The sequence below is a fragment of the Ochotona curzoniae genome, unplaced genomic scaffold (genome assembly GCF_017591425.1).
Source record: "Ochotona curzoniae isolate NIBS_2020 unplaced genomic scaffold, NIBS_Ocur_1.0 patch336, whole genome shotgun sequence".
Taxonomy (NCBI): Eukaryota; Metazoa; Chordata; class Mammalia; order Lagomorpha; family Ochotonidae; genus Ochotona; species Ochotona curzoniae.
The window spans coordinates 134,010-150,592 of record NW_024466902.1 but is presented as its reverse complement, the minus strand read 5'-3'; the positions used below and the strand labels follow the sequence as shown (position 1 = coordinate 150,592).

Genomic DNA, 16,583 nt, shown 5'->3' with positions numbered 1-16,583 from the left:
ATTGCAGCCATTTGGAGAATGAACCAGCAGATGGAAATATTTTAGAGAAAAAAATAGATGGTGCAGTTCAGGTTCCAAAGAAGAGTTGTGGCATTAAATAGACAAGCTAGTTAGCACTTGTATGATTTTGGATGGTCTTTGTTTTCTCATAGGTAAAAAGAAGGACATTTTTATTGAGTTACAAGGATAAATGAGGTGATATATGATTACAGGTGTCACAGAATTGGCATTTAACAATGGTAGTCCTTATTGTTACTTGCATTAATGTCATTGGCGTTAAAGTGGCTAAGTAGGCTTTTATGAGGAAAGATTTCAAGCAAAAGTGAAGAGTTGGAACCTAATCAGGAAAGAGCTAAAGAAAAGGAGTACCTTGGCCGTCTTCAGTAGAGAACACCTAGGTGAGGCCAGTACCTCTGCTTTATGTGATGTTGTGTGGGGCCTTAGAGGTCTTACTTTAATAGATAAGTAGATTTCTAAGGTTCTTTAATGCAAGAATGGCATAAGCAAAGCTGAAGTTTTAGGAAGGTTTATTAATATGGTAAGCATTCATGTAATGGAAATGCATGGAGATAGAGACTAAAGAAATAAAGCTAACATTTCCTACTGTGGATCGGGTATGTGCTAAGGCATTTGAATGCCCTCTCTCCTTTAGCCTTCACTACAGCCTGTGAAGTGAGTACTCTAATCTTCTACTTTATAGTGAGGCAGCCTAGTCAGATCATATTCCAGAAGTAATGCAGTTGGAGATGGGTGTCCAAATTCACTTTATTTTTCAGATTTGTATTTACTGATTATTTCAAAGGCAGAGTGACAGACATGTTCATCTGCTGGTTCACTTGCCAAAAGACCACATCTACCAGGCTGGACCAGGCCCCAGCCATCCCCATTGCCCATACGTGGCAGAGGCTGAACCATCATGTTCTACTCTGCCAGGCATATTGGTAGGGAGCTGGGTTGAAAGCAGAGCAGCTGGCAACTGGAACTGGTGCTCCGATATGGGCTGCCATCATCTCAGGCATTGGCTTTAGACTTGCTGTACCACCACAGCAGCCCCAGATCAGATCGCCCTGGACCAGCTGCCTATAGCTGGAGGACCAGTCTAAAGGCCATGTAGAATTTGCAGGGTATAGTCATGTCTCTGACCTTGCTGCTTTTGAAAATTAAATTTCTTAATTTATTTTATAAAATGCCATTTCTGTCTCCAACCAGGCTTTTTCTAAGTGATCTACTTAATTGTTTCTTAAGTTTTCTCATATTGTGGATAGAACTAAGTTGAACAAAGTTGAAGATACTGTTTTAATCTGATGACCATGATTTCACTCGGTTGAATTTGCTAAGAAATAAACGTAGTTGTTAGATTCTTTAGCCTCACCTAAAATCCATAAAATTTTTGGTAAGAATTCCAGAGACCTTGAAGTAATGGTACTTTTAAGAAGGAAGAAGAGAGACAGACAGACAGACAGACACAAGAACTAGTAGTTACTAGGAGTCCAAAATGGTGCAGGCCTTTAGGATCAATGTTCGAGTCACTCCTCATAGTCTCAGCTGCTCCACTTCTAATGCGGCTCCTTGCCAGTGGCCTGGGAAAGCAGCAAAGAATGACGGCCCTGTTACTCATAGAGGAGATCCAGATGGAATTCCAGGCTCCTGGCTTTAGCCTGTGCTGCATCTTTTGCAGCTGCTTGAACCAGCAGATGGAAGATCTTTTTTTCTTTGTCCCTCTCTCCCTCTCTCTGTATCACCTTTGCTTTTCAATGAATAAACACATCTTTTAAAAAAAGTTTATGAAAATCAATGGAATGCGGTGAAGTCCAGAAAGAGAAGCACGTGTCCACAGGTGTTTGAATTTATGGTGGTTTGTGGTGGTGCTTGTCAAAGCAGAACAGTGTGGCTCACTCAACAAACTGAGGCACGACAAAAGCAGAAAGCGAAAAGACTAGCTGTCTCCTGTTTTATTCCGAGAATGCCATGAGTCAGGTGTGTAGCCTTCAGAAGGGAGGCTAGAGTATTTCTCTCTGGGAACTGTAAGTCTGAACAGATAAGGGGGAGAAAAATTACATACACACAGGGAAGGTTACTGATAGTCCCACCCGGATCACCCTGGTCTATCCCAGCTGCACGATGCATTTCCCAAGACCTTTCAAAAGTCTCCACAGCCAGACTGTTTCCCAGGCCAGGGAAATCTGTGACGGTAGCAGGAGAACCCAGAGGACCCAGGCAACCCAGGCATGTGTCATCTTTTTTTTACCATTCTTTCATAGGAACTACAGTTATTAGCTTTAGAGGTGACTGACACTGAGAGAGACTTTTAGTTCAGGCAAAGGAATTTATTAGGAGAGAGAGTCTGATGGACTGTTTCCTCCTGGAAGACAGCCTAGAACCCACTTCCATGTGGCCACCAAATGGCTGCCCGGTGTATGTGGTACTGGAGTTACATCTTAACTGCAGGAGATGGAAGAAGGTGGTATCTCCTCAGTTTGCGCATGTTTGCGCCCAGGAGCAAGTGATGTGTAGTACAAATTACTCCTCTACTCACCCATGCTGGGCTGACCTGATCCGGTTCCTACATGGCATTCCAGACATTCCCAAGATACAGAGTGGATCTCTGCAGCATTCACTCTCACTCTGCCTCATGCCAGCACCCTGCTCTGCCCACCTAGCAGTTATCTTCTTTCTTTATTCGTGTTCAATCTTTTCAGTGTTTTCAAAGAAACAACTTCTTGGAGTGAGGTAGGCAGCTAGTTCAGGGTCAGGAGCTTGGAAGCCACTCCCCACCACCACCTAGGTGTTCCCTCCTGCCCACCTGTGACTCTCACCTGTCATCACCTGGAACCTGAGATGGGAGACGGTATTGCACTGTTGTGTGACCACTCCCTTCACACTATGAAGGCTCATGATGGGGGGTGGCTCACTCTCTTGATCATGTAGCTCCTTCGCTCTGGCAGTCTTGACTCTTGGCCTTCCCAGTGCTTGCTTGCTCTCTGGCTTCCCAAGGACAGACTGAGGACAGGTATCCCCTGAGCATGGCTGCTTTGTGTCTGTATTCCTCACTGTTCATTGCTTTGGCAGGACAGTGAAGATAGCAATGCTAAGATACTTTGTATTTCTAATCTCTCTGGAGTTCTGGGAGAGGCAAGGCCTAGCAGTAGTGGAATGTGGGCAGAGAAGCCAGGGAAAGGTGAATGTCTGCAGCTTTGTAAGTGTGTCCAGGTTATCTGTTGCATGTCTCTTAGGATAACTTACATTGCTGGGGAAGCTGGGACATAGGTCTTCAGCTTAACAGATGAACATTTGTTCCTCTTGGGGTTATGATTGACTGGATTGCCATATGGACTTGTGATTTGCCATTTTCAGTAGGCTCTGTATCACCAAGCTTGGGTAATAAAGACTCCTCAACAAATAAAAAATTTTTCAAAAACTACCAGTTAGTGTGAAATCTGGCTGCTATAAGTATTAATGCTAGAATGAACTCTGGCAATCATATCACTCAAATACTTTAGTTTATAGATAAGGAAACAAGAGCCAAAATCCAAGGACCACCACCAGCATTTTCTTATAATCATGATACTTAAATTGTGTTGTCCTTTGAAGGTATTCTGTCAAAAAAACCAAATGCTAGTGATCTTTTCCTGATTTGTAGGGAAAAAAGTAATAGATCTTTCTTACCTTAAAATAAAATAGTATCAATCTCCAAATGAAAAACAATCTTTGAATTCTACACTGAGGACTGAAATAGATAATCAGCAGTCCAACAATATTGTTACTTCAGTATTTTGGATTTTTTCCATGTATGTACAGTTATGGTTAGCATTTTGCATAGTGTATTTTTGCTATTATAAATTTTCTTAATTCCTGTGATGTTATAATACATTGTTAAGATACTGACTTTCACATATTCTATCTTCTAAATACCGCTGAAAGCCACTTCCTTAAAATATCAACTGTGTTTCTCAACGTTACCAGCCAACATCTTCATAAATCAAAAAATGCTTTTATCGGGGCTGGTGCTGTGGCATTGTAAGCTAAGCCTCTGCCTGCACTGCCGGCATCCCATGTGCCCTTGTGGGAGACCGAGAGGAGGCTCCTGACTCTGGATCAGCTCAGCTGTGCTCTGCCCTAGGGCATTGTAGCCATCTGGGGAGTGACCCAGCAGATGGAGGATCTCTCTCCTATATCTAAACCTGTCTTTCAAATAAAAATAAAATAAATCTCTTTTTTTTTAAAGATGCTTTTTATCCCAGCTCTGTAATTAAATCCCTGCTTCACTCAGTTGAAAGCCATGATGATACTTAACCTCCTTCCCTCTGGAACATCTTATGTTCTTTGAGTTTTGTGATCTGAAATAATTTTTAAGTTTACCTTCTTTTTTTATTGCATCCTTTTTTTTAATTATTATTTTTTTTAATAATTTTACTTTGTTGATTAGGGTACAGAGGGTCAAAGGATACAGGGGGAAAGTGGATAATACCATTGTTTCCACACTAATATTATTTTTTCCCTGTATCTGGGGTCAGGGGAGAAACAAAGGGAAAAGCCCCACCCAGCCTCCCACCCATCCCAGGTCCCCAATGTGAGGCACGCTCCAAGGGTCCTGCTCAAGCAGTTTTGATAGTTCAACAGTTCTGGATTGCTGCCAATCTCGCCGTTCCAATCGCAATGAAACCTATTCAGAGTCCACTGGCTGACATAGTCTCTTCATGGTTGGGGTTCTGAGATCAGCAGTTCAGTTGAAGGGATCTCCAAAGAAACTTCATCTGAGATGTTCCCAGACCTGATTCTTGCATGAGTTTGCTAGTACAGGGTCCAACACCGTCCGCCACACCAATCAGCTCATTCACAGGCTGGACGTTGCGATTGCTGGGTCCGTTCTGCTTCCAGCCCTGTCTTCCTCATGAACCAATGGGTGTTGTAGTCCAGCTTGATCCTACCCACTTCATACTCGGTCCTCACACAAACCAATGGGAGCTGCAGCCTAGTTGGGGCAACTCCCCATAACCCCCACCAGGCCTGCCCCCTACCCTGGTTCCCATGCTTGCCAGTATATACTGCAGGCTTGTCCAGTCTGTCCCACATCCCATTTAGCTCTCGTACATGTCAATGGGCATTGAAGCCTAGTTCAACCCAACCAACCTACTATTCAGCCCACACACTTACTGGCAGGTGCCTTTCTGTCTAGCCACCCCTGCCCCTGTCCTGGTTTTTGTGCTGTCCAGTGAGAGTGGTAACCCCAAGGGAGGTGCCCACTATCTCCCTACTAGGCCACTCCCACCCCCAGATTATGTACTCTCCAGGTGGTTCTGGCATTTGACTTGACAGAATTAGCTCCCAGTGCCAGCCTCTGCCAGCTGATGCTGCAGCTAAGCCCAACCAACCCTCACCCACTCTAATTTATGCTTGCACCAGTCAGGACAGTCAACCCATCCTGGCCCTTCCCTTATCTAGCTCACATGAGGCCCACAGGTATTATAGCCCTGCCTAGTCTGGTCTGCCTCCATCCCGACTCACGCTTTCCAATGGAAGTAGTTGTCCAGCAGGGAAACACACATTCCTCTATCGGCTTTGCTCCCCCCGATTTTCACATGTGCTGTTTGGGTGCTGCAACCACATCTGGTACAGCTCATCTCACCTTGGCATTCCTTAATGTGTACTGGTATTTGTCACAACCGAACCTGGCCCGACCCACACTCTGTTCTGGTGCTCGGATTCACCAGCGGGTGATGTGAACAGGTTCAGCCTGGTCTGCCCCCAACCCATGCCATGTGTATGCCAGTGGGATAATTTCCATAGCCTGTTCTGGGCTGTTTCCTATTGTGCTTCTTGCACTTACCTGCAGGGACTGTGTCCTGCCAGAGAAGTTGTCCAGGCTCCTCCATCAGAACCTCTCCCAGTGCCAGATTTCATGCATACCAGTGGGTCCATGAGCCAGCCCTACTCAGTTCACCTCCTATCCTAGCAGGAATGGTGGCTTTTCCTGACTGGCCTTCAACTGAATCTGGTTCTTACTGTTGGATGTTTCAACCCAGCCATGACTCGTCCATACCCACATACAGCTCACACATGGTAAAGTAAGGGCTGAAGCCTAGCCTAGTTTGTCTCACATCTACCCTGGTCCACCAGAGCACAAGATGGTGCTGGAGTGTCGGCTGGTTTGGTGCTTTCAGTCCCAGTCCACACTTGTGCCAGCGGAGACCACAACTGTATCCTGGTTAGAATGCAGCACCCATTCCAGCCCATGCGCTCCTTGGTGGGAAACTCAACCCAGCTAAGGTGTTCCCTAAGCTCCCCAAGCGGGCCTATTCCGAGCCTTAGTTCACGCTCAGGCCACTGGTTGCTCTGATTCAGCTTGGCATAGCCCCTCACCTGTCCTGGCCCCTGCCTTAGATGCTGTGGCTTAGCGTCCCTGGCTCACACAGATCAGTAGGTGCAAGGGCCTACTTGGCATGACCTGTGCTCCAACCTGATTTCTGTTGTTTCTTGTGAGTTAAGGTTTGCTCGGCCCTGCCCATTCTGCCCCCTTCCAGTTGCAGCCCAGCCCACCCCACATCCTGTTTTAGGATGCACATTTGGGTGCTGCTGCCTTGACCTGCCCAGACTGTTGTGAGTTCCTTTACCTGTGAGTGATGGCAGGTGCCATGGTCACACCTAGCTTAGTCCATCGTAACCCCAGCTTGTGAGCTAACCAGGGGGACTTGTATTTCCACAGGGTTGGGCCCACACAACCCCACAGAGTCTACCCCCAGACCAAGTTCTCTTGCATGCTGGATAGTGTCTTGACCCTGCCAAATGTGACCACTCCACCACCCAGTTGGGCAATGGTACCTAACCCTGCCAAACAGGCCCCCATCCATAGCTTTGGTGTGGACTGGTGTGTGGCCATCAGTGATGTTCTATGCTAACAGCCCATCTCTGGATTCCTAATTGGGCTGGTGAATCAGTCTAACCCAAATTATCTTCTGGATACTTCCCTCCAAACCACCAGGTCTCAGTCCCCACGCATGCCTGAAACTTTCATGACCCTGTCACTGTGAATCATCCAAAATTCACTTCTCACCTACACTAAAACTGGCCTTATTCATGGGTGTCCCCAGGCAGCAACTACATATCTTAAAAACCCCAGAGTTCACAACTAGGCGGCCAGCAGGCAAAGCCTGGCACCACTTGGTGCACTGGCCCAAGGCCAAGGACTCATTCACTGCCTTCCGGCAGTGTCTTTGGCTTGAGTCCCCAGCATTGGGCACCCCCCACAGCCGCCACACTGCAGGGAGCAGCAGTTGCCCCCAACCCCAAGGCCCAAACCTAAAGTTACATTCTTAAATTGGCAAAAATTGTAAATATTCGTCACATATAGCATGTTATTTTGAAGTATGTATACATTTGGAATGGTTGAGCTAATTAACATGGATTATCGTACACACTTATTTTTGGAGAGAATATTTAAAATCTTTCAGTGATTTTGAAAAATATAGTACTTGGGAGCAGTCATTTGGCCTAGAAATTAAGATGCCCCTGGTCCATACCAGAGTACCAGGGTTCAAATCCTGGCTGTGCCTTGATGCCAGCTTCTCCTCAGTGTAGAACCAGGGAGGATTCGGTGACAGCTCAAGTAATAGGGTTCTTTCTGCAACCAGGGAGATCTGGATTGAGTTCCTGACTTCAGTCTAGGCCCAGGGTGGGCCTTTGCGGGTTAGACAGCACTTATCTTTCTATCTTTCTCTAGCTCTCTGTCTCTGCCTTTCAAATTATTTTTCCTGTTTTTTTTTTTTTTTAAGAATACAGTGTTAGACGTGTTGGTTAATTGTAGCCTGTGTTTTGTGCAGTATCTGAAATGTGGTTCTCCTTTCCAATTGTAATTTCATCTGCTTTGACCAGCATCCCCTTCACCTGCTAGCTGCTGGTAATCACAGTTCTATTCCCTGCTTCATTTTCATCGTTTTTAGATTGCATGTGTCAGGGAAGTCATGCATTATTTATCTTTCTGTACCTGGCTTATTTCACTTATAATATCTTCTAGATATAGGTTTGCCCTTGTCACAAATGACAAGATTTCCTTTAAAACTGAATGGTACCCACTCTACTTTATGTATATCTATGTATACACACACACACACATTTTCTTTATCCATTCACCTGTTGAAGACACTTCAGTTTGATTCCATAGCTTGACTTTTGTGAATAATACTACAATGAATAAGATAGTACAGTTAGCTGTTTTGTATACTAATTTCATTTCCTATGAATATATAGTCAATAGTGGGATTGTGGGATCCTACAGTGGTTCTGTTTTCAATTTACTGGGAGCTTCATATCGTTTTCCACAGTAACTGTACTAATTTGCATTCCCATTAACAGTATGCAAGGATTCCCTTTCCTCACGTCCTTGCTGAAACTTAGCTTTCCTCTTTTTGATAATAGCATTCTAAGAGACATAAAATGATACCTCACTGTGGTTTTAATTTTAATTTTGTGGATGATTTCTGAAGCTTGAACAGTTTTTTTAAAATGTCTATTAGCTGTTTGTATGCCTTTTGTGAAGTATCTGTTCAGGTCCTTAGCCCATTTTATGTAGTCATTTCTTGGAGTTGAGTTGCTTGAGTTCTTTATATACTTCAGATATAAATATTATAATTATATATAATCAGATATATGATTTACAAACATTTCCTGTCAAATATGTGTTTTCTATGGGGAGATTATGGTTGTAATTAACTGTGGTGTTCTAATATTGTTTTGACTAAAACTGTTAAATATTCATAAGGAATTAACTTGAATATATTATACATTCACTTATATGTATGTGAATGTTATATATTTATACATTTACTTACATATAACCAAATTTTTTTAATTACTTGCATGCAAATTTACTCTCAGATTTAACTGACTACCAAGATTTCAAAGGTATTATTTAGAAATCAGTTTTGTATATTGTTATATGTTTTGTTTTGCTTTTCGGTATTCCAAAATTGAAAACTGTATTCACAGGGACCAGAAACATCTAAGAAATATATTTTGAGTAATTGGGAAGAGCTGAGTCCTGCTGAATGACATTTAATGATCAGCTCCAGTAGCAGCCAGTAGCCAGGCAGTAAAGGCAAGCCTGAAGAAGATGGACCCTGCCCTGCCCAGTCTCTCATGGCACTGAGAGATTTTGTTTCTCAGCTTAAATATTCATGAGACATAGCACATTTCCATTTTAAGGTTGTTTTGGGAGTAGCACCATATATAAAATAAACTTAACTTTAATATAGGATCTGTGTTTGTATAGAAGTTATGATTCTTTAACCCTGAGAATTTTTCTTTAAGCAATAGAATTAGTAGGGCAGGTATTTGGTACAATGGTTAAGGTGTTGACATCTCACAGCTTGCTGAGTTCTTGAAATCAAGACCATGTAAAGACTTGGGTGGTCTGGGCTCCTCCCCTTCTGTCCCAGAGGCCGATAGACAGGGCCAGTCAGCCATTGACCATCCACACTGTACCCCATATATCAGCATGTTTTCACATAGACTAATCAGGTCCTGGTGAGTTTGAGTTGAAACTATATTGTAGCATGATTTTAGTAATTCTGAGTTTCACATATTCAAAACTACTTTTCCTTCTTTTCCCTATAACCTTATAGTTTGGACCAGAAAATCCCTTTAGAACACAGCAAATGGCTGCCCCTAGAAATATGCTTTCTGGATATGCTGAACCAGCTCATATCAATGACTTTATGTTTGAACAGCAGAGAAGAACTTTTGCCACATATGGTAAGAGATTTAAACAGTTTCAACTTTGGCCTTACTAGAAGAATGTGTGTATGTGTGTGTCTTATGACTTTTAGAAATTATTAATTTAGATACCTTCAGAAAGTTTAAGTACATCTGGAAACAGTTACACAACTGAGAAGATGAATGAGTATTGTTAGGTATCATCTTAAATTCACTAATTTCTGAGTATTGGAAAGACTGTAATCTTAAACACAAAATGTCCTTTGTTATTGTAGTTCAAAATGATCACTTGCTATCAAGTATCCATTATATACTACTAAAGTTGTAAAGGAAAGAATAGTGTTAAGAAATTGCATTTGTTTTTAAATCTTACTGTATGCTAGTTAATGCTGCTCTGTTTCTCAGATCCAGTTTCTGTTAATCACTAAGTGGTATCAGGAAATAGAATAAGCACAAATTCATTGTGCAAGTCTTATATTCTATGAATGGTGAGATTGTTTAAAGAGTATAGAAACTGGTTGTAAAAACAATTGTTACATTATATCATGCAGGGATATAGTAGGAGAAAATTTTGAAATCTTTTCAAGGAGTTTTCAGAAAGTTTATGAAAAAATGCGTATTAAAAACTGCATGAATTTAAAATTTTTGCACCAAAGTAAAATTACCTTTAAATTCTATTTTATAACCTTTTTAATTAATCTCATATTTCACCATAGTAAGCTTATCTTATACTTGCAGTGTGCCAAGTCTTAGCTTATACTCTATACCACTCAAAAGAATTCAATGACCTAGCTGGTTAAGCCACTGAATATAATGCCACTATTTCATATGGGAGCAGGTTGGCATTATGGCTGCTCCACTTCCTATTCAGATGCCTGCTATGCCCCTAGAAAAAAGTAACAGGAGGTGCCTAAAGTATTTGAGCCTCTTTTCATTTAATGGGAGGCCTGAATGAGGCTCTGGCTCCAGGCTTAGGCTTGGACCAGGCCATTGCTGCCAACTGGAACGTGCACCAGCAGATGGAAGATCTGTCTCTTGTATTTTCTCTTTCTCTCTCCTCTTGACTCCCTCCCTTTATCCTTCTGTTTCTCCTTCTCTCTAAAACTCTACCTTTCATTTAAAATAAGTAAATCTTTAAAGAAAGAAGTTCAGGGCCCCGCGTAGTAGCATAGCAGCTAAAGTCCTCACCTTGTATGCACCAAGATCCCACATGGGCACTGGTTCTCATCCCGGTGACCCTGGTTCCCATCCAGCTCCCTGCTTTTGGCCTGGGAAAGCAGTGGACTATGGCCCAAAGCCTTGGGACCCTGCACCTGTTTGGGAGACCCGGACAAGAATTTGGGCTCCTGGCTTAGGATTGGCTTAGCTTCTGACATTGCAGCTACTTGGGGAGTGAATCAGCAGATGGAAGACCTTCTCTGTGTCTCTTCTGAGTATATCTGACTTTCCAATAAAAATTAAATAAATCTTTAAAAAAAAAAAGAAAGAAGTAATAATTCTAGTCAGAATAGTTACAAATGCATTGTACCCATTGTTTATATAAGAGATCCCACATAAATCTGAACTGGTGCATTGTAAATTTATTGTATTCTAGCCTTTGGTAAAATAGACCTTTAAAGACTGCTTACTTTCTTCAAAGCTTTAGAAGAGCCTTAAACAACAACATGAAGTTTTACATCTTCTTTAAAACAAAGCATCAAAAGTTTTTACTGATAATTACTTTTTTTTTTCTTAGACTACCTTATAGCAAGGACACACATCTGAAACTATCCAGTTGTTTTAGGTCTGGTTTGGAGGCTTAACAGGCTGCTCCTCCACTTTTTTTTTTTAAAGATTTATTTTTATTATTATTATTATTTTTTATTGGAAAGGCGGATATACAGAGAGGAGAGACAGAGAGGAAGATCTTCCGTCCATTGATTCACTCCCCAAGTGACCACAACGGCCGATGCTATGCCGATCCGAAGCCAGGAGCCTCTTCTGGGTCTCCTACGCGGGTGCAAGGTCCCAAAGCTTTGGGCCGTCCTCGACTGCTTTCCCAGGCCACAGGCAGGGAGCTGGAAGGGAAGCGGGGCTGCCGGGATTAGAACCGGCGCCCATATGGGATCCCGGGCGTGCAAGGCGAGGAGGACCTTAGCCACTGCACCACAGCGCTAGACCCTGCTCCTCCACTTTCAAGCACTGTATCTCATATGGATTCCAGCTGCTCCACATCCCATCCAGCTCCTTGCTTGTGACCTGGGAAAACAACAAAGGATGGCCCAGGTCCTTGGGCCACTGCACCTACGTGGGAGACCCAGATGAAGCTCCTGGCTGCTAGCTTCAGATCAGCTCAGTGCTGGCCGCTGTGATCACTTGGGAAATGAACCAGCAGATGGAGGATCTTCTTTATCTTTCCTTCTCTCTGGTAAACTGCCTTTCCAATATAAATAAATAAATAAGCAAATAAATAAATAGAAATAAATAAACATTTATTTCTACTAGACAGTTACATATACAGAGCAGAGGAGAGACAAAGAGAAAGATCTTTCGTCTACCAGCTCACTCCGCAAGTGCTCACAAGGGCTGGAGCTGAACCAATCCCAAAGCCAGGAGCCTGTTCTGTGTCTCCCACACAGGTGCAGCATCCCAAAGCCTTGAGTCATACTTGACTGCTTTCTCAGGCCACAAACAGGGAGCTGCATGGGAAGCAGGCTGTTGAGATCAGAACAAGCGCCCTTATGGGATCCCGGCCACTAGGCTGTAGTGCCAGGCCCAAAATAAGTAAATCTTTAAAAATAAATAAAGTGGCTGGGGTCTTTTGCCTTTCCCACCAGGAGGAAGTAATGAGCTAAAGACAAAAGAAATAAATATGATTCTATAGTATATCGGGGCACTCAGAATAAGGAAAGTGACCAGTTTAAAAAAAGAGAGACAGGAAACGATAATGGAATGTCTCCGCCTTTGCACATGCCAGGATCCCCTCTGCGCACTGTTTCTATCCCAGCAGCCCTGCTTCCCATCCAGCTCCTGCTTGTGGCCTTGGAAAGCAATAGTGGAAAGCCCAGAGCCTTGGGACCCTGCATTCATGTGGGAACCCTGGAAGAAGTTCATGGCTCGGTCACTTGGAGAGTGAATCAACAGACAGAAGATCTTCCTCTCTGTCTCTCCTCCTCTCCGTATAGCTGACTTTGCCAAAAAAAAAAATTAAAAAACCAAAAAACTGAGAGCAGTTTGTTTAAATAAGTGAATAACTTCAGCTTTAACATTCCTTTTTCTCCCATCGAAGTACTAACCAGGCCCAGCTTTAACATTCCTTTTTCTCAATCACCAAGTATTGTATTTAGCAAGTATAACTTATATTATTTTATTTTGTTAAGATTTATTTATTTTTGTTGGAAAGGCAGATCATATTTACTGAGGAGACAAAGATCTTCAATCCATTTATTCACTCCCCAAATGGCAGTAGCACCCAGAGCTGAGCCAATCTGTAGCCAGGAGCTTCTTCTGAGTTATCCATGTGGGTTCAGCAGCCCAAGGACCTGGACTGCTTTTCCCAAGCCACAAACGGGAGCTGGATCAGGAGTGAAGCGGCCTGGGCACTATTCGGTGGCCAAATGGGATACCGGTGATTGTCAGTGGAAGATTAGCTAGTTGTGCCATCACACTGGCTCTACCTTCTGTTATTTTTGAGTATTATATTTTTCTCATAGAAAGTTCCTGCCTCCTTTCAGATTGTGATTTCCATGCCAACTTGCTGTCTACTTGTCTTGTTTTTTGTTGCATATAGAAAATGTTTCCTCATTGGCAAAGTACCAGGGAGCAAGCCTTTTGTGCTAGTGTTAGCTGTGAGAAATAAATGACAAGGCATATGTAGTCAGTTCATCACTCTGTGATATTACTTTGTGGTTGTGGCACAAACTGATCTTTTTTTCTCCCCATTTTAAAATGTTGTATTGTTATAATCTCAGCAGATTACTTCTGGGAAATTCATATGGTATAATGCCTTTAGCTTATCATAGAGTCTACCTGCAGATAAGAAGTTGAGATAGTCTTACCTACCATGTCGTCTCATTCACTTATCCTGCAGTTTTGTGCTTGGCTCTCATTCACGATGTGTTTGCGGACTTCTCTGTCATACCTTTCAAAATATCATAGTAAATATTTCTCTATATAACATTGCACAGTCTTTAAGATATTTTCTAAAAATTAATCTCCAAAAGTAGATCAAAGAATGTATCCTAAAATTTTTATTATATATTACCAAATTGGTTTCTAAAAATTTTCCCAGGCTTCTTTTGCCACCGTCATGTATAAAAGTTCTCTTTATTTTTATTCAAGATCATTATGATTGTTTTTCCTTTTATTGATTGTGAATCAGTGATCTCTATTTCAGTCATGATTTTTTTGACTACTGGAAAGTTTGAAAGTCTTTCCATATAGTTGAGAGTATTACTTTGCAGATCATTTATAGTCTCGTCTCTTTTACTTCTTGGAATATTAGAATTAACAATCTTAAGGTTTTAATAATTAAATTGTTATCACAATCATTTCTAGTGAAACTACCAAAAAGGGAAAATATAGGCATTACACCATCAAAAAGATAAAAATGAAAAAATAAGCTTTGAAATATAGGTAAAAATTATTTAAGAACTAAAAAGCACATTCATTTACTTGAAATATAGGATAATAAAAAACTAATTTGGCTGAAATTCTCTAGTGTTTGAGTTGGGCCTGGTTTCATCCTTGGCTAATGTGTAGTAAGGTTCATGGCTAAATATTTAACTTCTGTTATTTGTATAAAGAAAATAGTCACTAGGAGTGGAAGGTAGCAGTGGGCTGGTGGCAGCAAGACTTTTCCCTATAAGCAAAGGAGAAACCAGACAGAGGCAGAAAGGACCACGGAATATCTCTTCCTCTGCCTCCTTCGCCACGTCTTCAGCACGTCAAACCTGGTCCTGTGTATACCCATCATTTCCCTTCAGGAGGAGCCAGGGGCCTCTTCTGGGTCTTTCACGCAGGTGCCCGATCCCAAGGCTTTAGTCCATCCTCAACTCCTTTTCCCAGGCCACAAGCAGGGAGCTGGATGGGAAGTGGAGCAGCCAGGACATAAACGAATGCCCATGTATGATGCCAGCAATTGAAAATGGAGGGTTAGATAATCGAGCCAACGTGCCAGGCCCTGAAGTGGGAATTTTTCATTTAGGGTTTGTTGGTCTGAATTTATAAGAACCTTATTAAAAATCTCATCCAAAAAGTTCACGTGCAGAACACTGTTCTGTAGTCAAAGAAGTAAAAAGTAAAAACTCATGAGATTTGTACCAGTGATTTCAGATTCTGTCTCAAAACTGCTTTTCTGTCACCAAGCCATCTCCTCTAAAACAGATTTTAATTATGGGGAAAAAAGGATATGCAAATGAGCTAATAGCTCATAGGTGGTTAGTCTAGTATGTCTCAAGGGTGAGTTGAGCACTTAAATCTTCAGCTTGTTTGAAAAGTATGTTTCATGGGCCCGGCGCGGTGGCGCAAGTGGTTAAGTCCTCGCCTTGCACGCCCGGGATCCCATATGGGCGCCGGTTCTAATCCCGGCAGCCCCGCTTCCCTTCCAGCTCCCTGCCTGTGGCCTGGGAAAGCAGTCGAGGACGGCCCAAAGCTTTGGGACCCTGCACCCGCGTGGGAGACCCGGAAGAGGCTCCTGGCTTCGGATCGGCATAGTATCGGCCCGTTGCGGCTCACTTGGGGAGTGAATCATCGGACGGAAGATCTTCCTCTCTGTCTCTCCTCTCTGTATATCCGCCTTTCCAATAAAAAATAATAAAAATAAATCTTTAAAAAAAAAAAAAAAAAAAGAAAAGTATGTTTCATGACAAATCATTTTTTGATCCACAGAGGAAGAATCTTTAATCTTGGCTGAAAAATAAAAAGGCCGAATACATCCACTGGGATGTACCCTTTAAAAATATAGGCTGGTACTTTTTATTATTTAGTTAATTGTTCATATGAGCTGTGGGCCACAAACTGATTAGTGTTGGAGCTTTCATGAATATTAATACTGATTATGCCAGACATTTATTATACTAGCATGCTCACTTAAAGGGAAACTACTTTGAGTTAATTGAGGTTGACTTTAAGTTCCCACAGACCATTTATAGTAGTCAGCATTTTATCACTGTAATAAGTACCTGAGAAAAGCTATCTATGAAAAGAGGTTTATTTAAGCTACGCTCATGGGTGTGTAGGTTCACAGCTCGATGTAGGGCAGCTCCCCTGTCTGACATATAAAATGACTGGTGGAGCAACTACAGGTAGGATAGCATTGTGAGACAGAAAGCCAAATGTAGCTGGACCAACCCTGGCTTTACACCAACGCTTGGAACAGTGACCTTCTGGGATGCAGCCCCAATGACCTCCTGCCAAACCCTTCTCCTGAGATCTTTATTTGGCTCCACTCTCTCCTGATAGCACCATAGGGCCACACCTTGAACCCATCAGTCTTTGCAGGACATCGGAGCAAATAACAAAACTAGCAGCACTAAGGACCTTATTTCTGTGGAGCTACATACTGTACAACTGGTTGAAAGATTGAGTTCAGGTGCTGTCAGATAGCCTTATGTACCTAATTTACAAACAGACTTATGAAGTACATTATTATTTAAGATTGAGAAGGAAAGCTCTCCATGTTAAGAATGGCATTTTCTTTTTTTTAATTAATTTTCTTGGAAAGGCAAACTAACAGAGAGGAGTGATCATTAAAGATCTTCCATTCACTGGTTCACTCCCCAAGTGGCCACAGCGACCAGAGCTGAGTTGATCCAAAGCCAGGAGCTTCTTCTGCATCTCCCACACAGTTGCAGGGTCCCAAAGCCTTGGGCTATTCTCCACTGTTTTCCCAGGCC

General features: G+C 42.4%; 1 protein-coding gene across 1 annotated transcript in view; it reads left to right on the top strand.

Annotated features, from left to right (window-relative positions):
• LOC121167118 (pre-mRNA-processing factor 17) overlaps positions 1–16,583 on the top strand; it is a 53,336-nt gene that overhangs the window by 10,298 nt on the left and 26,455 nt on the right. The window contains exon 3 of the mRNA XM_040996498.1: positions 9,618–9,747. Coding sequence (XP_040852432.1) covers positions 9,618–9,747 — 130 coding nt within the window. The remainder of the gene's footprint in view (positions 1–9,617; positions 9,748–16,583) is intronic.